Here is a 24,539-nt window from a genome sequence, read left to right as displayed (position 1 = left end):
CTTTAAATGGAGTATTAATCTGCATCAATATTCAATAGCAATAGAAGGAACACATGGAGATGAGACGATATTTCGCTAGCTCCATGGCTCCTTCAAAAACTGCAGATTCCACAACAACAATTTCCCCCGCGGCGAGGAGCAGCTCCTCTCGCATACTCTACGGAAGATCAAATGGCTACGAACAGATAAAAGTTTTCTGGGGAAGTGAGGAGGTGCTACATGAGCTAAACTAATAAACGCGCCCACCAGATGTGCGTGATCTGAATTCTGAAGAGGGTCTGAAATTTAGACCAGCGCATACCTCACGGTCGGCGACCGCGCTGCCGCCGTCGACCGGCGGCCGCGCCGTAATCTCCGGCATCTCTCTCCTTCTGGCTTGTGCTACTGCCTACTGGGCTAGACCGGGATGGGTTCTTATCGGGCTGGGCCGAAATGGACATCCATTAACATTAACAGAAACAATCCACGGAAGATGAAGCCCTATTGGCCTATTCTCAAAAGAAAAGAATCCAAGCCCTTAGATTCAGCTTTTCAGACGGCTTGGCAGACAGCGACCGCGGTAGACTGCAGGTGGCGAATCCGTCTCCGGCGGTCGGGGGCGGCTCCCTGGGGCAGGAATGACCGGATCGCTGGTGACTACACTAATTGTTAATTTTCGGTCCAGGACGATAGGTACGGGAGAAGGGAGACCTCGCAGCAGCGAAGGTACGCCGGTTTACACTTGACATACCCCACATTCTTAATTTTCGGCTAGTGGAGTTGTAGATAGTTGCTGTTCATACCAATTGCTTAATTATCCTCTAGATAGTTGCTCAGTGACTAGAGTGATCTGTTATTTGCACTATTAATGCATAGATCTCCGATACCCTAGAACAACTCAAGCACATACTGAGGTAATCTTCACCTCTGATTTCTTAGGCCTAACCAAAACCAGAACTAAAGGCGGTTAGCCTTAATATTTGTTTACAATTTACATTAGATTACACGACTTTTAATGTAAAATAGCACAAGCATTGCTGCATTTCTCAACTTGTAGTTGTAAAAACAAGAAAGGGGCAATAAATATCTGAACATCCCCTTATGCTGCCTTTGAGTGTAGTTCGACCAGCGATGCATAAACTCCATGCTTGATGCCCATGAGGGATTCATGCTTCCCCTTCTCGGCAACTGAACCATCCTTGATGACCGCAATCATATCTGCCCCTTTGATCGTGGAGAGACGGTGTGCTACAACAATGGTGGTCCTGCTGACCATTACCTTGTCCAATGCGTCTTGAACAATACGCTCTGATTCGGCGTCCAGGGCACTTGTTGCCTCATCGAGCAGAAGCACTCTAGGGTCCTTCAAGATCGCCCTTGCAATAGCTACCCGTTGTTTTTGCCCACCAGATAGTTGTGTTCCTTTCTCGCCTACAGTAGTGTTGTATCCCTGAGGCAAGCTTGATATGAACTCATGAGCATTGGCTGCCTTGGCGACAGTGATAATCTCTTCTTCAGTTGCGTCTCCTCGCTTTCCATATGCTATGTTGGAACGAATTGTGTCATTGAAGAGTACTGGCTCTTGGCTTACCAGTCCCATTTGGTCTCTTAACCAACTCAGCGTTAAGTTTTTGAGTTCTATTCCATCTAGCGAGATTGTACCAAGATCTGGATCATAGAATCGCTCCAGCAAAGCAATTACTGTGGACTTGCCACTGCCACTCTCTCCAACAAGTGCAATAGTCTGCATATATTGATCAGTTTATAACCTTTCAGTACAAGTATGGAGGGCAATATAAACGGAAAGCAATTTATTCTTGTACTTCGTAATTTTCATTTTCAGGAATATCCAGTGCTCCCATTATACCGACATTGAATAGGTAGGGACTGGAGAAATTCAATATCACTTAGGAACCAAACAACTGACAAAGACAAATCTTAGTGCATAGGAATTTTATCGCCTTTCTTGATCTTCCTTTTTCCTAAATTCATCTCATTGCATCGTTTAGTTATCCATGTTTTTTGTAGAATGCTAGATGAAAATGGCAGTATATGTCTAGGTCTTTTTGTCAAACTTATATTATTTGGTGGGCATTTGTACGACCAAAGTATTTATAGCACTTGATGTTGTTCCTGTAACTGATGTTGAAATAAAACAGTTGAAGGTTGCTGCAACCCTCTGTGAAACAAATAGCATGGTAATACATGAATGTTTGCAACAGTGTGGTCTAATCTCCATGCCAGCCTTAGGTACAATAAGAATTTTCTCCCCCTTTTGCAATACTAACTATTAACCTTTTGATATGAGAAAAAATCATGACAAGTGTCAAGTTAACTGTACCTTTCCAGAAGGAATACCCAAAGTAAAGTCACTGAAAACTTGGACATCTGGGCGGGATGGGTACTTAAAGCTCACATGGTTGAATTCTATGTGTCCATCGACTTTCTCGAGCTTTATACCTTCATCACTTGTTGAATCAATTTTGGGCCTCCTGTCTATGAAAGCTAGTATGGATGTTGCGGATTCTCGACCTTTTGTTGAATCAGATGCCATTGCACTTGTTTGGGAAACTCCAAAAGCTGTGAAAACCAAAGCAAAGTAAACCTGCAAAGTACCAGATCGATTTAGCAAGTCATTGAATAAAATAACCTCAAATGTTGAATGTGTATATCTTACTCTGAAAACAGCTTTAAAGGTCGATTTGTCCTCATGTACAAACTGTGCACCAACATAGAAACAAAGAGAATATGTGAGATACAGCATTAAGTTTGAGAAACTGAAACCGAGGCCTCCAACCATTCCACTTCTCATTCCCTGTTTCATTGAGGCCTTACACTTTTGGCTGTAGACTGTAATTACTCTCTTCTCTGCACAGAAAGATGCTACAGTTCGAATGCTGCCAATTGCTTCAGCCACAACTTGACTTGCATCTTCATACATCACCTGTAGCAATCATTAGTAGGAAAGATTATTTATGACTCATACTTTGGAAGAACCACATTTTGCTGTCTAATGTGAAAACTGAAAAGCATACAAAATTATTAGCTTTTCTTTAATATAAAAAATTGTGTTCATAACATGGTTCTCTGATTTGACCTTAGCATCTTCACTGAACCCTTTCAAGAACCTCATTTGAATATAATTCTGTAAACCCAGAAAAGGAACCACACATATGATGATCAGCGTAAGCTTCCAGTCAGAAGCAAATGCTATGGTGAACCCAGCAATAAGTGTTACTGTACACTGCACTAGTATGGCCAAGTTATCTCCTACGAGGTGCCGGATGTTCAAAGCATCAATAAACAGCCTTGCACCAAGTGCTCCACTGAAAAAATTAAAAGATTTCTTTTTATGTCCATGGTGTTAGAGATGAAGATAAAGTTGCAAAGATAAAAGTTGAGTAACAAACCTGGAATTTGAAGGGTCATCAAACCAAGCAACCTCTTGATGCATGATACTTTGGAAAGACAAAGCACGGATGCGCTCTATAAGTTTCCCACCAGCCACTCCAAATAAGAAAAATTCCAATTGGATTGAAACCAGAGAAATGATTGCTAACAAAAGGCACATCAATGCCCAAAAGGTGGAATCTTTTCGAAGTTGGTGTGCTGGATAGTATAAAGTTCTTATACCACCAGACATCATAATACTGAATAATGGGAAAAGAAGTCCATGCACAAAGGCAGCTATTACAGCTAACAGGAGAATTGGTGCTTCTGGCTTATTAAGATTATAAAGACGTCTGGTTGGTGCTTTCTTAGGGAACTCACTGTCACCAATTTCTTGTTCTTGTCTGCTAGCAACATGCCCGTGCAAATCATCAGGTCCAGACAGTACAATGGGTTTTACGGAGTGTTGTCTTCTATTCCTGGGAGAATCTCTGATTGGTTGTTCCAAAGATAAACTTGTACTCTTAAATCTCGAACCTGACACACGTGGCATGTCATGCATTTCTTCAGTATGGGCCTGTTGTAACCGAATAAGCTGAGAGTAAACTCCATCAGGATCTTTGGTCAACTCATCATGGGCACCTGTATGAAATGAATTTATGTAGGAAAAGAATTGAATAACCTCCAATTCACACTGGTTAATTGACTCAGAGAAGAAGAAAAACAAGCAATAAATGCGGAAATATCTCTTACCTCGTTCAACTACCTTTCCTTGATGAATCACTGCTATGCAATCTGCATTCCTGACTGTACTCAGACGGTGAGCAACAATTAGTGTAGTTATCCCTACCATGATCCGGTTTAGCGCTTCTTGAACTACTCGCTCAGACTCCACATCTAAAGCACTAGTAGCTTCATCCAACAAAAGGACTCGTGGATTTTTGAGGATTGCTCTTGCAATGGCAATCCTTTGCTTCTGCCCTCCAGAAAGCTGAGCACCATTCTGACCAACCATTGTGTCATATGCCTGTATTATGTGGAAGTCAGAGCAGCATTAATTATAGCAGACTTGATTAAGGTACTTTTGTAAATAAGTAGTTTTTCTTGTAAGTACATTCGGCAGCTTTGTGATGAAGTTTGCTGCATTTGCAAGCTCAGCTGCTCTCTTGATTTCTTCAAGCGTGGCATCCTCTTTACCATAAGTTATGTTATCTTTGATGGAGGTCATAAAAAGTAATGGTTCTTGGCTCACAAGACTGATCATTCCTCTTATCCACTGGAGTTTCAAATTCTTGATGTTGATTCCATCTATCAGCACTTCACCAGCCTGTGGGTCGTAGAATCGCTCTACCATACTAATTACCGTTGATTTACCACTTCCACTCTCTCCAACTATAGCCATTGTAGTACCACTAGGTACTTGTAGGGACAGCCCATTAAGTATCAACTGCTCAGGCCTTGCAGGGTATCTAAAGAATACATTGTCGAGTTCGACATTGCCCTTGATGTCATCTAATACAATTCCAGAAGTATCGGTGATGTCAATCTTTGGTTTTCTGTTGATTATTTCAAACAACCTGTGTGCTGCAGATTGCCCTTCTGCAATAGCAGAAATAGAGGGTGATGCGTTACCTATAGCCCTGTTACAAATAGTAAACCTTAGTGTCAAAATTTCATAATTTCCAATGTTAGCAAATACAGAATCCTCATTATTTTCATGTTCTGATTCAATTTTGAAGCATGATTCTAGCAGTACATGCTATTTGATGGACAAAAGTTGAGCTCAGACAAGTTCTATATAATCTCGCTGAATAAGCTCTATATCATGGTATCATCTCACTGCATAAAGTAACAATAACTAATTAACTATATTGATAGTGGTAATATGTTAAGACTGTAACTTGTAAAATTTCCAGCTCTAGGTGTTTCTTGGATTCTGATAAATGAAAGGAATATTCTTGCTTTTAGGTTAATAAAGAGCTTTGACTTTTTTTGTATGCTGGACTTAACCTCAAGTTTACTGTGACATCTCATATTTTCATGTACTCCAATACTACAGTCAACGATTACTCGATTAGAAAACTCACATTGAACCAGTTAAAATGGCAAATACAACATTGATGACCTGCCCTCCGGTATATCCTTTGCTGATGATTAACTTAGCACCATACCAAAAGGCTAGAGAGTAACTGCAGAAGACAACAAAATAGATGCTGCCTACTCCAATACCAGTGACAATCCCTTCAAAGACAGTAGCCTTGTATGCCCTTTTTATGAGAGCATTATACAGTGCGATTGCTTTCTTCTCACCATTGAAGGAGACGACCTGCTTTCAAATTTTATCAATATTATACAGTCGCAACTAATCATTGAATAGTTATTTATAATTTCAAACCATTAGAACCCACCGTTCTTATAGCTCCAATATTCTGCTCGACAACATTGCCCGCATCGTCATATGATGCTTGCCTCCTCGCAGATATTTGAGTACGTAATCGAGAGACGGTTGCAAAAGATAGAATACTTGGAGGCACGGATGCCAGCATAACAAGAGCCAACATCCAGCCTCTTATGAATCCGATGACAAAACCTCCAACAAAGGTTGTCAAAAGCTGTACATACTTGCCTACCTGAAATTGAAGATGCCATATTTACTTCAAATTAAAATGTTCCATTTGCAGAAGATAAATTAGTTTGGTATTTGCTCTGTATAGTCCAGTTCATTTGTTACCTTCTCCCCAAGGGCATCTTGGACCAGCACAGTATCTGCAGACATTCTAGAGATTGCCTCTCCAGTTGTCATCTCCACATCAAAGAATGAGACATCCTGCTTTAGAACAGCTTCGAGGTATAAAGATCGAATGCGTGTTGACTGCCTTTCTCCAGCCATTGTCCAACATGACACCTCTGGCACAAGCAACAGATTTGATGTTAAAGGCCTTCAGCCACTCACTTGAAATTCATCTCTGTATTAAATGAATCCAGCTAAACAGAAATCATGCATATTGCCAACTGCTTTGTACTGCTCCGTTTTTTATTAAAGTGAAAACTGGAAAGTGGTCTTGCAATTTCACATTTTTTTTATTGTGGTTGTTATTACTATCTCATGAAGTTGGGGTACTTGGATATGAACATTCGTGGTAATTTGGAAACATCAAAGTTGTGAAGCACTGAGACATACCAATATAAAATACAGGACTATTACTAGATTACTTGCATCTAGTATGCAACTGCAACCAGTCACTATGTTGGGATTGCAATGGTGATTGCCATTTTTTCCTGAAAGTAAGATGAATGCCAGCCGTTTGAACACAGAATTGAATAGAATGAGTTTCAGCTATCCATTCTAGAAACACTCCCAAGAGGACTAAAAAAATCGACCGAAAACTAAACATTTAGTCCAGGTGGAAAGGCATACTTACGGAGAAATGAAGCTACTGCCGACCAAATTCCCAAATAGATATAGTACATAACAACCTGGAGAAAGCAAATGTCAAAATTAATAGTAGTGTACTAAACTTTTGCCAGGTAAAACATTTTTTTTTCCTTTTCTTTTCGTGTCATAGGATATTTCCCCCTCTAAATATTTGCCCAATTATATCAGAGCCTGACATGCGTTTCACGTGCCTATGAGGAGTAGACACGAATTGGCACTGCGATGCACAAATCCACTGATCAGGTTCTTAATTTCGGGGCCCTAGCATTATATCCACGGGCACCTCAACCTCCATGATCTAATTAGTATTGGCATACTCATTCCATCCAAAAATACTAAATCTGGTAGCTATTCTGTTAAATCCATGTATAACAATTTAGCTTGGGGAGGGAGGGACCGCTCCTTTAGACATCTTTGGAAGGCTAAGCTACCTTTAAAAATAAAAGTTTGGCTTTGGCTGATATGGCATAATGCCATAGCCACCAAAGATAACATGGTTAGGAGGAACTAGTCCGAAGATACTAAATGCAGGTTTTGCGATGAGCAAGAAACCATTCACCATCTCTTCTTTGGATGTGGTGCTGCCAAATACACTTGGAGTATACTTAGCCACAGTATTGGTGCTCCTACTAGACCTGGCTGCTTTACACAATACTTCTGGTGGATCACACAGTTCTTCCCGGTCTCTAGGAACCTTCAGATTGTGGGTGTCGTGGCTATATGCTGGGCTCTCTGGAAACTTCGCAATAAGGCTTGTTTTGAAGAAAAAAAACTCATTCGTTCTCCTGCTGAGATCGTATGCTATGCATGTGCTTTCTTACGTTATTGGGCTGGCTTACATATGGAGGTCGACCGTTCTAACATTCTGGCAGGGGCTGCGGCTTTCCAATCAGAAGCTCTGCGTCACCACGGGGATCAAGCTCGTATGGACAGGAAGAGGCCGCTGGAATACATACAAGACGAAGACGATCAAGCTGCGAGCCGAGGGAAGCAGAAGAAGGATGAAGAGCCGTGATGGGAGACCAAACGGAGGACGATTGCTGCAAAAAAGACTTTTCACCTTTTGGTGCTGGATGTTTTCCTTATTACTGTCTTTATGCTTAAAAACTCTGTTTAGAGCTTAAGCTCTTGTTGTGTGCGTGCTTGTTAGCCTTGATGGCGGCAAGCGTGTTGAACAGGATTACTCCTGCGAACCTGGGTTGTTCCGTTATCCTCGATAGTGGAACACGGTCATCTGATCGTTTAAAAAAAAATACGCATTCCATCCATCGTTGCCACGCCCATTGGTCAAATAGATGAACTGTATCCGCTAGAAGAGATCATCGTACCAACACAGGCAACACAAGCACTGGATCTCACCACAGCTCTAAGGTTAAACATGTTTAAGCGAAAGTTGTATAACTAGATGATGCCCCGCACGTTGTTGCGGAAATTTTTAGTTAATATACATGCATGAATGAAATTGAGTACAACAACAAAAAAGTATCCAAAACTCAAAACATAAAATGAAATTGTGTGATAAATTCTTCACATGGCGAGGATATCATGATAGAAAATATCATGCATGCATGTGCAATAAATACGAGTTTCTCACCAAATAGGTGTGAACATATTAACGATATGATGATGTGGCATGCTTACATGTTGAGAGAAATCAAGTAGTGGGTTCTCCAGTTGGATAGCCTGCTAGAAAGTCAGTTCTCACGGAACCACGCCGCCGTGCATGGCCACCCTTGTGGTGCCCAGAGCGGCCCGTTTTGGGGCCGGAGTTGGGCTTGTGGTGGTCGGTTCGGCTCGCTTTCCGGGGCACAATCTAGGCGGTCGTTGCGCGCGCGCTCATGGTCATTACGGCTGGCCTGCCCGCGGGGTTTTGGTGGCGGGCAGGGTGTTGTGGATGGCCGCCCCCTGCCTTCTGCTGGCTACAAGTGCATCAGTAATCAGTTGTGCGGCTGCTCGGGTTCCGCTGGCTATGCAAAAAAACAATCGGTGGCCGTGTTGTTAGTTTTGTGATTGTGTCGTGTGTCGTTGTCTAGGTCCGTGATGAGTTCAGGGAGGGTCCCTCGCGGCCGTCAGGACGGGAGTTGCACTTGTTCGTCCGGGGATTGGTGAGAAGCGGGAGTTGGCAGGCCACATCTATCGGAGCGTGGTGGCTGGCTTGGCTCGATGTACGTTAGTACGTACGGAGTACTCCACTTCGTACGTAGCCCAGCCATCACGCCCGGTCCCCGGACGAACAAGTGCAACTCTAGAGGACACCTCATGGCTACACTCGCATAATTGTCAATATTTGCCTGACGGCGCCAAGCTCGATCTTTGGAAGATATACATACCAGCAGAACCCATAAATTGTGACTTTTCGTATGCATACCTTGCTGACCCGGCGGAGGACGGTGCCGCTGTCGCTGCCGCCGAAGGACTCGATGACGGCGGCGAAGATGATCGTCATGAGCGGCTCCGACATGCCGTTGGCCATCGCCGCCGCCGTGCCGACCGCCATCAGCGCCAAGTCGGTGCGCCCGGCGTACCTGAACATGCCAAGGAACGGCACCTTCTTCGCTCCCGGACTCTTCTTCCTCTCCGCCTCTTCGTCATCCTCTCCTCTGCCTCTCATTGCCTCGTCACCAATTAGTCTTTCTCTCTTTCTCCTCTCCCTCTGAGCAGCAGTAGCTAATTAGCAGCTAGGTATATATTGGTTTTCCTATCTATTTATCTCTCTTTGCATGTTTTTGGTGAACGATGGAGCCGCGTGCTATAACATCTAGAGTATATGTGAGGCCGGGGAAACTGACATGACATGATGTCATATATTGTCTGCAGGTGAGTACTATGTTTTCTTTACTTATTTATTTTTGCACCAGCAGTAGTACTATGTTTTCTTTTTATGGTGGAATTTTGAAGTCGTGTTTCTTTTCTTGAAAAGTCGATTACTTTTTGACCCGCTTGTTTTGGTTCGATCGTGAGCACAGATACTGGGCATGAATGTCGAAGGGGCGATTTACTAACAAAGAATATATATATGGTGAACATCTTTAAGAAAAGGGACTCACAGGTCTTAGTAGCAGTTTTTTTTCTTCTAGATTTCCAAGTACTTTTCCGCTAAAAAACAATCGCCATGAACCGCAGAACCACAGCATGAAATGTGCATTTTACTACTCCCTTCGATTCATAATAAACTAGCGGGAGGTAACCCGTGCAGATTGCACGGCTAGATTTGTATAATGAAATTATATTTTTATAATAAATTCATTTTGTATGCAATTTAGATGTCTTATATTTGGAAGTGTTCAATGATTTGTTATTCTTTTATGAGTACCTAACCAAATGTATAGTTATTTACTGTTTTGTAGATTAGGTATCATTACATGTTTTAGTTAGAGAGTTTTATTTATTAACATTATGTGCAATAGAAAAATCTCGGGCTTGTACAAATAACACCAAATCAGAGGAGTATAACATTTAAATAGAATTGCATTTTACACGTTAGTTCGACATCCCACTAGGTGTTAAAAATCCAGGTTCGGATAGTGGGCAAAGAACATACGAGGAATAGATGCACTCAATTAGCAATGATGAAATTTGCTGACTGCTGAACTAACACCCGAATCGTTCACGAGTCAAAAAAAAAAGGAACAAAAATGACAATCCATCACCTTTATTCTTGTTAAAGGACATTCCTAACGTAGCGCAGTGCGTCAAAGTAACGATGACTTAAATATCAGATCGGTCTTATACTAATTAGCTACACACATTAATTGTAATTGACACATATGTGCACATGCTAAATGACAGTAGCAGGTTGGTCACATAGTCCGTTCTCCTTTACTTTTGTCTTCCCCACTTTCTCTTTTTTTAGGGTAAACAATCGATCAACTAGACATAGTGACGGGATTACAGAGCATAGGGTTTAACTCCCGGACAGGCCCGGGAATGGAACCAACAAGTAAGTCAGAGGTTTCGGAAATTCTAGCAAAGCTAGCCAGGTCATGGGCCATCCGATTTCCATCACGACCAATCCATCCAATCTTAAAATCGTAGCAGTTACGAAGTAAACCCTTAATTTCCTGTAGGAGGAAACAAGACGCCGAGCGGTCGCCCTTATCCAAGGTCAAACCAGCCAGAAGCTCCTTACAGTTCATTTTCAGGCACAACTTCTCAGCAGGGTTGCGAAACAACACCTCCATACCACGCTTGCAGGCTTCAACCTCCAGAGCTGAATTGCATCCGTCAATACGACCCAGACAGACGCAACAATACTGCCGAGCGAGTCTCTAAGAACCCCGCCCCACCACGCCTCCCTCGTCTGCTCAACAAAACTCGCATCGGAGTTGAGCTTCAGCCATCCCGGCTCCGGTGGTGTCCATAGGGAACGAGGGCCAGGCACGGCACCCTCCACTGACGACTGAATTGGCCTGGTTCCTGGAGCACAAGACTGACAGCAATCCTTGGAGCTGTCCGGGTAGCCGAAGCACTTTCTCTATACAGTACCTCGCAATATATATCTCACGCCTTGTTATTTTTTCTTGAGATGATATCTCACCCCCCCCGATATATATGTTGTCGGTGTCATAGAGCTTGCTACATAACTAAGCGTTGCTGGTAATAGATTAAATCTCTTGGAAGCAGCTAGCTTTACATTTGCAGACGTGTCGGCGACGCGATGGAAGCGTGTACCCGATCATAGATCGGGCGAACATGATTTGAGCGTCTCTTATGGATGTCTGCAGCTGGCTGCTATCTCTGCTACGCTTTTTCTTCGGATCGACCTGATCTAGCTAGATCGTGTCCTAAGAATCAATGCTTCGATCATCAGGTCTTTGGTTCTGGAAAGAAGATAAACGTTATGGCGACTTCTTAATTTGATGTCTTGGTTCTCATCGATCTAATTGATCGGAATCCTGACGTTGGTGCCAGTGGTGGTGCAGTGCTGCATAAGCTGGTTTAATTATGTCACCCCCGAAATCAGTGCGTGGTTCTGAAAGAACAGAAAAGAAAGACGCTACCCAGTGTGATCGATCGATCAGCATCATCGATGGAAGAAAAAACATAAAGGGTGGAAAGCGTCCAAGCTAGGATTTTCAGGTGGTTGGTCGATATTATTTATGTACTCGCGTTCATATGATGTGGTGGCCGGCTTTTGGTCGAGATGACTGTCAGGCAGATGTACACATTTTTTTTCCCTATTTCTTTCCATCGGATTCTCTGTCTCTTCTTCTCGATTTTCTGTCTCGGTCGAGTTTGGTGCTTTCTTGTTCTTGGAACGTAAAGTGGCAAACAGCAGTAGATCGATGAGTCTCTTTACCTCCTGGAGTACCAACCTCGGTTAGTACCCTGTGGCAGACCGCGCTGGCTAGGTATACGGAGTATCTTTTTTTGCGAGAAATGATCAGTATTTACGCGTATATCAGAACAAGAAGGTCCAAGGTGATCGACTTGTTGACATTTTGTTTGAATTGCTAACCACGTTAGTCAATCTCAAATGTAGAATCAGCAATCATGCCCATTTTAATTATCGGGTGAGCAGGTGATAGAGCAGCTGTCAGCGGTCAGATCAAGCAGGAGAGCAAGAGCCACACCCTTTTCCGTCAATCTATAATCTCTGGATTTTCAGTGGCTTTCTGTTCACTCCTCTGTTGGATGATTGCCATAATGTTTTCTGACGGCCATAAGTTAGTCTACAAACGTCACACTTGTTTCACAAACACGTCACGCCTTAAATCAATTACGCATCAACTGGGAATACGCCAACGGTACACGAAAGCGGATTCACGATATAGCCGTCGCCGGTTCAACCACAATCGAGCCGCCAATCTCCATCATGCGGCCAGCGCCGGCGCTCGCCGGCGGCGGAAGGACGCTCGCGAGCATGCTCTCCTCCACGGAATGGATGCTTCCCTCCCCGGCCACCCAAGTCCACACGATCTCCGTCCTCCCATCGCACTCTCAGTCACCGTCCGCTGCTCCCCAGTTCGCCTTCTCCAACCTCACCACCGCGTCCAAGAGCAGCGGCGGTAAAGGGGACGAGCAGGGGAGCCCGAGATTCCGCGTGGTTCGGGACGACCTTCTCCACCCCCTCGCCAACGGTAACAAGGCCCGCAAGCTCGACGCCCTCCTGCCGCTCCTCCGCCGCCGCGGCGCCACCGACGTGGTTCGGCACCCATCCCCACATTATCCTCCTCTCAACACCTCGTTTGCTATGCTGATTGTGTTGCTGCCACTGCTTCGTTTGCAGGTAACATGCGGGGGCTGCCAGAGCGCCCATGCGGCAGCCGTCGGTGAGATATGGATTAATTTTGGTTGTTCAATTTGTGTCTATGATGTATGCCTGCAAATTGAGTCTTGTCATTCGTATGCCTAGATGATAACACCATTCACAAGTTCTTTTCCTGTGTTCAGCGGTCCATTGCACAGAGTGGGGAATCAGGCCACACCTACTGCTGAGGGGAGAGAAGCTAGATATCCCGACGGGATACAATTTGATCTCGTTGATGTTTGGCAACGTCACGTATGCCTCTCGTTCAGTATATGCACATCGAGATGAGATGCTTTATGAGCACGCCAAAACAGTAGCTGGTACGAGCGGTACCGTGTTGTGGGCTGATGATATTGTCAGAGAGGATTTGGCTGTGGATGAAAACAATGGCTGTGACAATGATTCAAGAAGAGTAGTGATTGTTAAGGAAGGGGCTGGTACTGTTCAAGCCCTATTAGGTAAATGATGGGTGGTATTCCAAGTTTACACTCATCATCATCGGTACTAATGATTTTTCGACAATGGAGCTAACTTAATTCGGTTAACGTCTCATGCATACTTCTTTTATATTTTAGCTATGTTTGATTGGGACTGAACATTTGCACCCTGAGCTTTACAATCATACCATCAAGTTTTGGTCCTGCAATGTTAATTGTTTGTCTGGAAAGAACCTTTTATTTCAGCCCTACGTAAAAGGAGATTATTTCTAATCTTCCACACGATTTAATTGTTTTTTCAGGTGTTATGAGGCTAGTGGAGCACCTCTCTAACTTTTCATCATTTCAAAAAGACGAGGAAGTCCAAATCGTTGTGGATGCTGGGACAGGCACAACAGCTGTGGGGTTAGCTCTTGGAGCAGTATGTCTAGGGTGCGTTTAATAGTTCATACTAATACTCCCATATACAGACTTGCATTATTGAATAATAATTTATATACACTTAAATTTAAAAAAGTACTGGTCGTATCTTGAGATTATCATCCCAATCCATCGTTGATAGTGATACTTCTCAAATGTTCAGAGCACATCAAATTAGGGATATAATGTAACGCAGAAAGAAAAGAGGGATAAGAAAGATGCACTTTGCACTTGGAAATAAATTATATGGAAGTGGGAATAAGAAGTGTCAGTTTGGAATTTTCATCAATTTCCCCCATGTCTTTAGTATTGCTCTTTCCATGCATCTTAGCTACAGATCACATTTTCCGTTATTGACGTCATCGCAGACTTCATTGGAGGGTAACTGCTGTCATGCTTGCGGACACACTTGAAAGATATAAGGAACATGAGAAGTCCCTGATATCTGATTTTAAAGAGCTTTGCCATGAAGGCTGTCGTGACACGGTATGGACAGATGGTCTAGTTCATTGGGTGGATCGCTTTTCGCCAAGAAGGTATGCTTTAATTAAACATAGTTCAGTATATACTGCATTTCTAAGCCACTGGAACTTCTGAAGACATCAAAATTGTATACAATAATGTCAATTCAATACAGCACCAGATTGGGTTGTTTCCTGGCATGTTTTAAATCCCCTGTAATCTTATTCTAGCACCATTCACTTGATGAATATAAGTAACATTTCAGAACATAACATATTTATGATTTTGTAAATTTGAGACTGTTTCTCGTGTTAATGTTCAATTGTGATTGCAAATATCTATGTACCTTTTTTTAAGATCAACAGGGAGGAGAATATCTATGTACCTTTACTCTAATTTTAAGTGATAATCCTGACATGATTTGTTTCGGCGAACAACAATTCAGTCGTTTTCATATCTTTAGACCTTGGCACGAGAATCTTTAGACTTTGCACTCAAATTTCACTACTTTTGTGCTCCCTTTTTCTTTCAGATTCGGCAAGGTGTTGAGTGGTGAAATCGCAACGTGCCGCCAGATCGCTCAGCAAACGGGCATCCTGCTTGACCCCGTGTACACCTTGTCTGCCTGGGAGCAAGCCGTAGATCTATGCAGCGGAGACAAGAGAGGAACCAAAGTTGCCATGATCCACACGGGCGGAACCCTCGGCCTGTTCGGACTCGCGCAGAGGTATCCCCAACACTTCGGCGCAAACGAGCAATCCTGAGCAGCCCAGCATGCTGAACTCGTGAACTCTGCTCTGTGAGGTTCAAGTGCTGTTTCGCTGGCTTGCAATCTACACAACACAATGGTTGCAAACGAACTATGAGCAGGAGATCGTGAGTGCTTCAAATGTAGAAATATTTTTCTTCCTGCGTATGATCGAGTATTCGAGTCGATCTTCATAAGTCTGTTGCATTCACACGTTTATATGGTTTTGATTCCTGTGTGAAACCTGGTAGGTATTCTGGTTAGTTCCCCAACCGGGGCAAAACGTACGCTGATCAGAAAAAATGAGCGGAAGGAAAGCAGCCACCGCCACCACAAGCAAAGACGTTGACACGCGCGCCCCGACGTGCCATGCCGCTCGACGCGCGTCCCTTTGTGGTGTTTGTTTGTTTTTGCAACCGCAGAATCCCACAAAAAAGTGCCAGCAACGGATAAACAGAGATCGGCACGCTCGCCGGCCGCCACACACGTCTCGTCGTCCTGCACACACGGTACGGCGCCACCAATGGCAGCGGCGTCGGCGGAGGACACCACGGCGACGTTCCGGCGCGTGTACGAGACCCTCAAGGCCGACCTTCTCCGGGACACCTCCGTCAACTTCAACGAGGACGCTGTCCAATGGCTCGACGGTGTAAGTACTACTCTCTCTCAAATCCAAGTGACTCGACAGCGTGACTGCTATGCTTCTTGTACACCTGCAGCAAGTTGGATTTAGCTAGAATTTACCAAAAATATTTCTTTTATCTGTGTGATTCATTCAGCACATTCTGCATCATCTTTTTTTTTTTTTGAGAATACATTCTGCATCATCTGGGGACATCTTTTTATCCCGCCACTTAATTGGGCTGCCTCTATGGGTCCAGAAGCTGTGGGCCTGGAAGGTTTGGTAGGAGGCAGCCGCAGCGGGTTTCAGATTATATTTTTCCCTCCAGCTCCAAATGTTTTACTTCCTCCGTCACACAAAGGATGTCTCAAGAATGCATCTGTACACTAAGTCATGTCTAGATACATCCAAATTTTGACAAACTTCCGCAATCCAAATCTTTTTATTAAGATTGCGAAGCTGATGATCAAAAACAACTTTGCAAATTATTCAAGCTGGCATTGTGATGTCGTAGCACTTTGAAGCATTGGATGGAATGTCAGACCAGGGTGACATTTTCAAACACAACTTTGCAAGTTCGTAATGTTTAAACCTGTGAGAACCAAGCATAGCTTGGGTCATCCAGCAAGGTATGCTGGCAGCCCACCAAATTTTGATCCTCGGAGGTCGCACTTTGGTGCCTCACTTTAAAAAAATATATATATCTATATACTGTCGAACTGCAATAACGTAGTTCTTACGGTTTAACTTCAAAAAAAATTGTTTAAACCTGTGGCGTGAACAGAAACATCTCAAGTGCTGAATCCTTCCCTATTATTTATTCATAACTGGGGTTTTGTTCTAAGTAGCACTTTACCCAACAACAAAAATAATGCTAGTTTTTTTGACCAAAAACTGTAGGAGAGGCTCCGACAATAAATAGGAAACAATTACAAGCAAGTTAAAGGGGGGGATACAATCAGAAGAGAGGAGGGAAACACCTACTCAGGGGACAGAGGCCGTGGAGACGAGCCAGGTTCGCAGAGCCTCCTTGGCTCCACTACTAAACCTACAACTTTGAGAAACAAGGGAGGCACGAAGTTTGGCCAACTAGGTATTAATCGAGGGAGACACATTATTGAAAATAAAGTCATTTCTGCATTTCCAGAACTCCCAAGCCGCAGACATAAAGACCTCCCGATGGATCGCTGGTGCGATGGCCCCCTTGGTCAGATGCAGTCGATGAAGGCAGGAGAGGTTGGGGGTATTGCCAGCCCATTGGATGCCAATACGGAGCCAGCAATCAGAGCTGAAGGAGCAAAGAAAAAAAAGATGATCCCTAGTTTCCCTTGAATTTCCATTGCAGAGACCGCAGGACAGCAGTCCATCCCGGTTGCAGCGTTTTCTGTCCAATGTCTCTGGTGTTGAGTCGATCACAATTCAGCAGCCAAATGAAGCCTTTGATCTTGGGGATGCATTTGTTGCGCCAAATCCAATTTGTGTCCCCAGTGGTCTGGAGGCTAGAGAAGCGGTGTACGTAGTAGCACTTAGAAGAGAAGGCACCCGAGCTCCAACGGCAAAGCCAGAGATCATGTTCCTGATGATGAAGAATAAGCTCCGCTAAGATGAGAAGGATATCCTGCAACTCTTGGAAGGCATGTGTGGAAAGAGGAAGGGCGAACAGCGCAAAGTGATCATCCACATCAGCAAAGTCTTGAAGGGAAATATCCTTATCAATGGCAAAAGAGAACGCGCGCGGGAATCTATCACAGAGAGGAGGAGGAGGTGTGGGAGGTGGTTAGGTACATGCCGTCTGGCAAGGCGCCAGGGCCTGACGGCTTTACTGCTGAGTTTTTCCAGATTTGCTGGGCTACGGTGAAGTCTGATGTATTGGCTGCCTTCGGCAAACTTCATTCGTTGTGTGGGCGCGGTTTCCAAGGTTTGAACCAGGCTTTACTGGTGCTTATTCCTAAGAAACCGGACGCCGCAACATTGAAGGAGTATCGGCCTATTAGCCTGATACATTTCTTTGCCAAGTTGGTTGCTAAGGTCTTGGCCGGTAGGTTGGCCCTGAGGTTGGGCACTCTGGTGGGGGACAACCAATGTGCCTTCATCAAGACTCGGTGCATCCATGACAACTTCATGTTGGTCCAGCAGACGGCCCGGTTCCTCAATCGGCATCGGGAGCCCCGGGTCATGCTTAAGTTGGACATTGCCCAAGCCTTCGATTCTGTCTCTTGGGCCCTCCTTGTTGCGGTGTTGCGGCATGCGGGGTTTGGGGCTAGATTCCGCGAGTGGATCGCTATCCTCTTGTCCACTGCAAGCACCCGCATCCTGCTGAATGGGGAGCCTGGTCTGCCGATTTGGCACCAGAGGGGCTTGCGACAGGGGGACCCGTTGTCACCCATGTTGTTCGTGTTGGTGATAGACACGCTTAACTGGCTCCTCTCCAAGGCCTTTGAGCTGGGAATCCTCCGACCGCTCGCAACTCGCCAATTGTCCACTGGCGTCTCCCTTTATGCCGATGATGTGATCTTGTTTTGCCACCTAGATCGCTTGGAGTTGATGGCGGTCCGCCGCATCCTTGACCTGTTTGGGCATGCTTCGGGGTTGCGCATCAACTTTACCAAATGCTCCCTATCTCCGATTGGTTGTTTTGATGAGGAGGCTGTGGAGGCTGCAACCACGATGGGCTGCCAGCTTGCCCCCTTCCCGGTCCGTTATCTCGGGATTCCGTTGGCACTGCGAAAGCCGTCTCCTGAGGCCTTCGACTGCTTGGTTGATAAGATTGCGGACCGCCTCCCGTCTTGGAAGGCGGGTATGATGACCAAGGCAGGACGCCTGACCTTGATCAAGTCAGCCTTGTCTGCCATGCCTCTACACCAGCTGACTGTGTTGGGTCTTTACCGTAAGGTGCAAAAGAGGGTTGAGAAGATCATGCGGAGTGTCCTCTGGTCGGGTCGGATGAGGCCAGGGCTGGGAACTGCCATGTCAGCTGGGTGAAAGTGTTGCCGCCCGCTGTGCTATGGTGGACTTGGTATCCCTGACCTCGCCAGGCTAGCTGTCAGTCTGCGCACTCGCTGGCTCTGGCGTATGAAGACTGATCCCCTTCGACCTTGGCATGGTTTGGACCTCCAGTTCTCTCCCACGGAGCGGAGCATCTTCTTCGCCTCCACCAAGATGGTGGTCGGTAATGGGGCCACCGCCCTATTCTGGGAAGACTGTTGGGTGGATGGAAGGGCTCTTTCTGAGCTGGCTCCGGACCTCCACCTCCTTGTCCTGAGGCGCATTCGGAAAACCCGCACGGGCTGTGAGGCCCTTACGGATCGACGTTGGATCCGCGATATCCAGGGGGGCCTTGGGCCGCTGGCTCTTTGGCAGTACATCCAGGTCTGGCGTTGGGCCCGCACCGTTTTCTTATCGGACTTGCCCGATGCCCTCTCCTGGCGCTGGGCCACGAACCGCCAGTACTCTTCCAAATCCTGCTATCGGGCCCTCTTTCAGGGTGGGATTATCTCTGATTCCTGGAAGCTGAACTGGAAATCTTGGGCCCCACCATGGGTGAAATTCTTCATTTGGTTGGCCTGCCAAGATCGTTGCTGGACCGCTGAGCGACGGGCACGTCATGGCTTGTCCCACGTGCCACTCTGCTTGCTTTGCGACCAGACCTTGGAGACCATGAACCACCTTCTTGTGGATTGCCCGTTCTCCGGCGTCCTTTGGCATGAAGTACTCTCATGGATCCACTCCACCTGCGTCCCGCCGACCGCCGGCGTTCCTTTTGTGACTTGGTGGCAGGAGTCCATCCGCTCGTCCCCTCCTACCACGCGAAAGGGTACGACGTCCCTGATCATGCTAACGGCATGGTCTATTTGGAAGCACCGCAACGCCGCTGTCTTCGACAATGCAACCCCCAACGTCGCCTCCCTCTTTGACCAGCTCAAGGCTGATGCTAGGTGTTGGGCGACTGCGGGCGCTGCTAGCCTCGGGGCGTTGCTACCGGATGTCTCTAGTTAGGCGCGCCCCGTTGTAATTCGGGTGTGGCCCTCTGTGGTCGTGTACATAAACTTCTTTCTATCAATGCATCGAGACGCAAAGCTTTTGCGTTTTCTCGAAAAAAAATCTATCACAGAGAGGAAGGTTGTCCTCCCAGGCATCCTACCAGAAGGCAATGGAGGAACCAGATCCCGACAGCACTTTAGTAGCCTCTTTAAAGGCAGGGACAAGGCGAACCAGATCCCTCCACCAGAAGGAGCCAAAGCTATTGTCAGAGCGAGGCACCGAATTCAGGTAATAGGAGGACCAGGCAAGATTTTAACCCAAGGAGTGTCTGTCTTGTTGTAGAATTTGTGCAAAAACTTGACCATCTGAGCTTCAATGACCGAAAGATTAAGCACACCAAGCCCGCCACAGGCTCTAGGGGCACAGACTTTGTCCCAGGCAGCAAGAGATTTACATCTTCCGGTGATTTCAGACTTATCCCAAAGAGCAATCCTGCGGCGCTTATCCACCGCCTCAATAAAACCATCTTGGACCTTGAAGATACTAAGGGTGTAGGCCGGAAGAGCAGAGAAGACCGATTTGACAACCTGTAGACGACCACCAAAGGAGAGAAAGGAGGAGCAAGAGGCAAGCCTTCTGTCAATACGATTAATGATGGGCATGAGATCCCGAAGCTTAGATCTGGTAGTGCCAACCGGAAGGCCAAGGTAAGTGAGCGGGAATTTTCCAACAGAGCAACCAAGAGTGCCGGCCAAAATTTGAGTTTTCTGCTCGTAGACATTAATGGAAATGAGGCATGACTTGGAGTAATTCACCCTCAAGCCCGTTGCTTGATGAAACGACTCCAGGAGGGCCTTAAGGCAGAGGAGTTGAAAGCTGGAGGCTTGCATAACAATCAGGGTGTCGTCCGCATACTGAACAATCGGGAAGTGCTCATCACCATTTGGAATAGGAAGGCCCAGAAGATTCAGGTTGAAAGCGCGGTTGATGATGAGTTGAAGAAGATCCGCAGCAATGACAAACAGAAGGGGGGAAAGCGGATCCCCCTGACGAACCCCACGAAGACAACTAAACTGTTTTCCCGGGACACCATTAAGAAGGATGGAGAAGTGGATCGATCGGTTAAGATAATACAAAATAACCGAATATGAGTGCATCTGCTGATGTCCATATGATGATTGTTGGGGACAAGTAGAGACGAGACTAGAGGAGTAGGAGATTCTGGAGTAGGAGGCAAAGGAGGTGGCACACAAACAACTGATGGGGATGTGGAGGTCGGAAGCAGGAGGGTGCAGCCGCGCAGGAGACCTTAGTACAACATGTAAACTTGATGAGGATGTGGCTTTGTTTTTTTTTTTGCTAGAAAAAAAAAGGATGTGGCTTTGTTGGCTGAGAGTTTTTTTTTTGACCGAAAACAGTGTATTAATATATCAATAAATTGAAACAAAGTTACAGGAGACTGAAACAAGCCACTGGAGAAGGGCTGCCTTCGCTCCATCTCGAAACCTAGTACTTTGGGATAGAATGTCCTGTTTGAAGCTTGAGAGCCAGGAAGCGCGGGAGGGCGGAATTAGGTTGAAAATCAAAGCTTGAGAACCAGGAAGCGCGGGAGGGCTGCCTTCGCTCCAGATATGCCAGCACGCCATAAAGATCTCCGAAGCCAGAGGACGTGGGACGTGGCGTTCTTGGCTGAGAGTTTAGTACTTCAGTTAAGGGTTGGCCCTAATTGGATGCTGTGTTGCCATACTACTTATGCTATCTACAAAGGCATCCATGCATATACTATTTGAGAAAATATCGGCACTATCGAATACGGTCAAATAGTATTCAAATTGTATTTCATTATAAATATACTTTACATATCCAGCATCCTATCCGACAGATATCCAAGAAAACTTTCCAAATTGCTATTCAAGCTGGTCGGAAACTATCTGAACCGATTACGCCCCTAGTTCTAGCCATGTGACCTCTTCTGTATATTTCATATTGTGTGTTGGTTTTTAAGAGAATTTTCTTGTTGGTTAATTACAGTTAGTCATACATGTCTTGTAAAAATTTCTTCAACCTTTTCTCTGATCAGATGTTGGACTACAATGTGCTTGGTGGTGAGCAGATATTTTGCATTTTGAGACAATGGATCCTGTCACTCCATTTTCGGCTGTCAAATCATATATTCAGATCTACTCATGTACAGGAAAGTTTAACCGTGGCTTGGCTGTTATTGAGAGCTATAAATTGTTGAAAGCTGGATCTGAACCGAGTGAGGAGGAAGTGTTCCTTGCCTGTATCCTTGGCTGGGGCATTGAATGGGTACGGTGCTTCCGTGATTTGAGTATTATGATACCATGTTACAATGTGTAACTGTATTTTTGGATTGTTCTTTTGAGTATTGTGCAGCTCCAGGCTTATTTTCTAGTTCTTGATGATATTATGGACAATTCTCGAACTAGGCGAGGAAAGCCTTGTTGGTATAGACTTCCAAAGGTTTGTCAACCAACTCTTTCCTCTTCTACATTTTTAGCTGTTTAATTGTTACAAATATTGCTGTTGTCCTTCTTAATGAATTGGCAGTGATCCTGCCCGATTTCTCGAAAAGAAAACAAAAAGGAAATCTTAGTGTTGGTGCTTCAGCTAAAGAAACAGTCGAGTAAATAGTCTTGTTTAATCTCTTAAAAAATAGACTTGTTAAATATGATATGTTTCTCTTCTTGACTCTTAATTCCAACATCAAAGGGGAGGTATGTCACTAGCTAGATAGCATATACCATCATGCTAGTGAATTGATTATTTCCCTTTTTTAAATAGACAGGTTAATATTACTATTCGTTTTACCAGAAGAGATTGATATTATTTGGTTCTGGTCCGTTGGTTGACATCGACGATTTTTTACAGTTTATCTTGTGATGCAGGTTGGCCTCTTTGCTATAAATGATGGACTTGTCCTTCGCAGCCAAATTTCACAGATCTTTAAGCGTTATTTTTACGGAAAAACTTACTATGTTGACCTTCTAGACTTATTCAACGAGGTAAAAAAAATTGAACGTGATTACATCCAAAATTAAAGTAAGACTCGTTTTATATTCCCTTTTGTTACAGAGAATAACTTTTTTACTGCTCATCTAGATCGAGTTTAAGACAACTTCAGGCGAGTTGTTAGACCTAATTACAACAAATGAAGGGCGGGAAGATCTGAGCAAGTATACTTTGGAAGTGTATGCCACCTGACTATGAACTTCCCTTGTTATATCATGCATGCTTAATACCCTGAGAACTAATAATTTGTCACTGTACTTTACTTTTTTTATTTTCCTGCTAATGGGGGATGTTTTATTTATTTTTCTGCAGTTACCAACGCATTGTAGAATACAAAACAGCTTACTATTCATTCTATTTGCCGGTATAAAAAATACATGTCCATTTTACATGTTTTGGCAGCACTCAGGCTATTGTTTTGTGATTAGTTCGGATTTACCAGCAACGAAGTTCTTTTATCCTGTTACAAGGTCGCTTGTGCGCTGCTATTGTCTGGTTGGAGTTTGGGTGACTATGTTAAAGTGAAGCACATCCTAGTTGAAATGGGTGTTTATTTCCAAATTCAGGTATATTATGCACAATACTTTTTATCTTACTCTTATACGTATCTATTTTTCCACAGTTGGTCTTAATTGCTATAGATTTTCCTTTCAGGATGATTATCTCGACTGTTTTGGTGATCCAGAAGTTATGGGCAAGGTAAGTTCATTTTCTCTAAAGGCCTTTTTTGATTCGCAGGATAGGAAAATCATAGGATTGCTATGTCATGTCCATTTGAATCCTACAGGATTATGGTTGACCAAAGTTTGTCTGATTGAGCATAGAAAAAACAAAGGAATATTAAAAAGAGGTTGGACTGGATGGAAACTTTCCTATGAAATGTAGTGCAATGGAATCCTTAGGAAAATTTCCCATGGAATTCAATCCTACAAATCAAACAACCCATATAGGAAAATATTCTAAGGATTTAAATCCTCCCAAATTCATATGAAAATCCTTTTGAATCAAAGAGGCCCTAAAACTATCAAAAGACAATCTTTGCATTTCGATTCCTGAAGTCATCTGTCACAGATCGGAACTGACATCGAAGATTTCAAGTGCTCTTGGCTATTTGTTCAAGCACTCGAGCGCATCGATGAGAAGCGAAAGGACATCTTATTTGTAAGGCACATGAACTGAAATGCTCTGTAATATAGTGAGACTACATCATCTTATTGCTTGTATGTTATGAACAGGAGAATTATGGGAAATCAGATGCTGCTTGTGTCGCAAAAGTGAAGGATCTGTATAAAGAGCTCAATCTCGAGGTACCTCTTTACTCGATAAGCAGAAAGACACTCACCCTGACCATGACCTGCCTATTTCTTTTGTAGCTATTGCACTCTTTTACCATGCGAGTATGCATGACATGCCTTTTTGTCTTCGCATCCAGAGCGTGTTTTCTGAGTATGAAACGGAGATTTATGAAAAGATGATATCAGACATTGACACACAGCCAAATGAAGCACTACAAGCAGTATTGAAATCCTTTCTGCACAAGATCTACAGAAGGAGAAAGTAGTGATATTCTTGCGTAGAAAGAGTTATGGCTTCTTTGTCCCTGGTTATGGACTTGGGGAAGTTTACTTCTGTGCTTAACCTCTGAGGAACATGTGTCCATAAACAAAGAAGACTGTCTCAGGCAAGATGACTGGTACCATGTGAAAATATTTGTTTCTTGTTTGTATCCAATGGCTAAGAGCTTATATGTAACAACTTCTTTTCATATGCGCCATCGTATA

The 24,539-nt window shown here is 44.4% G+C and overlaps 2 protein-coding genes and 1 long non-coding RNA gene across 5 annotated transcripts; 2 read left to right on the top strand and 1 right to left on the bottom strand.

The window, feature by feature from the left end:
- The first annotated feature begins 502 nt into the window (after positions 1-502).
- LOC104582843 lies at positions 503-8,075 on the top strand. The gene is made up of 2 exons (XR_730880.3): positions 503-705; positions 7,678-8,075. It is a non-coding gene; the product is annotated as an uncharacterized LOC104582843 (long non-coding RNA).
- LOC100841731 (ABC transporter B family member 9) lies at positions 821-9,543 on the bottom strand. 3 transcript variants are annotated; one of them, XM_010233881.3, is made up of 12 exons: positions 9,174-9,540; positions 6,792-6,846; positions 6,101-6,276; positions 5,778-5,999; positions 5,457-5,695; positions 4,484-5,009; positions 4,123-4,396; positions 3,390-4,011; positions 3,077-3,305; positions 2,657-2,923; positions 2,321-2,584; positions 831-1,723 (listed from the first exon to the last, which is right to left on the bottom strand). In XM_010233881.3, the coding sequence occupies exons 1-12, from the start codon at positions 9,414-9,416 to the stop codon at positions 1,079-1,081; spliced, it is 3,762 nt and encodes a 1,253-aa protein (XP_010232183.1). In that variant the 5' UTR covers positions 9,417-9,540; the 3' UTR covers positions 831-1,078. The 3 variants fall into 3 exon arrangements, with proteins under 3 accessions (XP_024315935.1, XP_010232183.1, XP_010232184.1); XM_010233882.3 differs by lacking the exon at positions 831-1,723 and having other exon boundaries at positions 2,484-2,584; positions 2,657-2,698; positions 2,815-2,923; positions 9,174-9,543; XM_024460167.1 differs by having other exon boundaries at positions 821-1,723; positions 2,321-2,923; positions 9,174-9,541.
- Positions 9,544-12,576: 3,033 nt separating this feature from the next.
- Positions 12,577-24,525, top strand: LOC100828695. Its single transcript, XM_003569568.4, has 19 exons — positions 12,577-12,950; positions 13,035-13,077; positions 13,199-13,513; positions 13,795-13,924; positions 14,281-14,448; positions 14,907-15,136; positions 15,374-15,381; positions 15,472-15,771; positions 21,806-21,830; positions 21,920-22,035; positions 22,123-22,209; positions 22,635-22,751; positions 22,849-22,937; positions 23,071-23,122; positions 23,229-23,324; positions 23,413-23,457; positions 23,830-23,919; positions 23,994-24,065; positions 24,191-24,525. The coding sequence occupies exons 1-19, from the start codon at positions 12,621-12,623 to the stop codon at positions 24,317-24,319; spliced, it is 2,442 nt and encodes an 813-aa protein (XP_003569616.2). The 5' UTR covers positions 12,577-12,620; the 3' UTR covers positions 24,320-24,525.
- The last annotated feature ends 14 nt before the right edge of the window (positions 24,526-24,539 follow it).

Source organism: Brachypodium distachyon, chromosome 2, assembly GCF_000005505.3.
Source record: "Brachypodium distachyon strain Bd21 chromosome 2, Brachypodium_distachyon_v3.0, whole genome shotgun sequence".
Lineage (NCBI taxonomy): Eukaryota > Viridiplantae > Streptophyta > Magnoliopsida > Poales > Poaceae > Brachypodium > Brachypodium distachyon.
The sequence above is the reverse complement of the archived record's forward strand: the minus strand, read 5'-3'. Positions and strand labels throughout refer to the sequence as shown.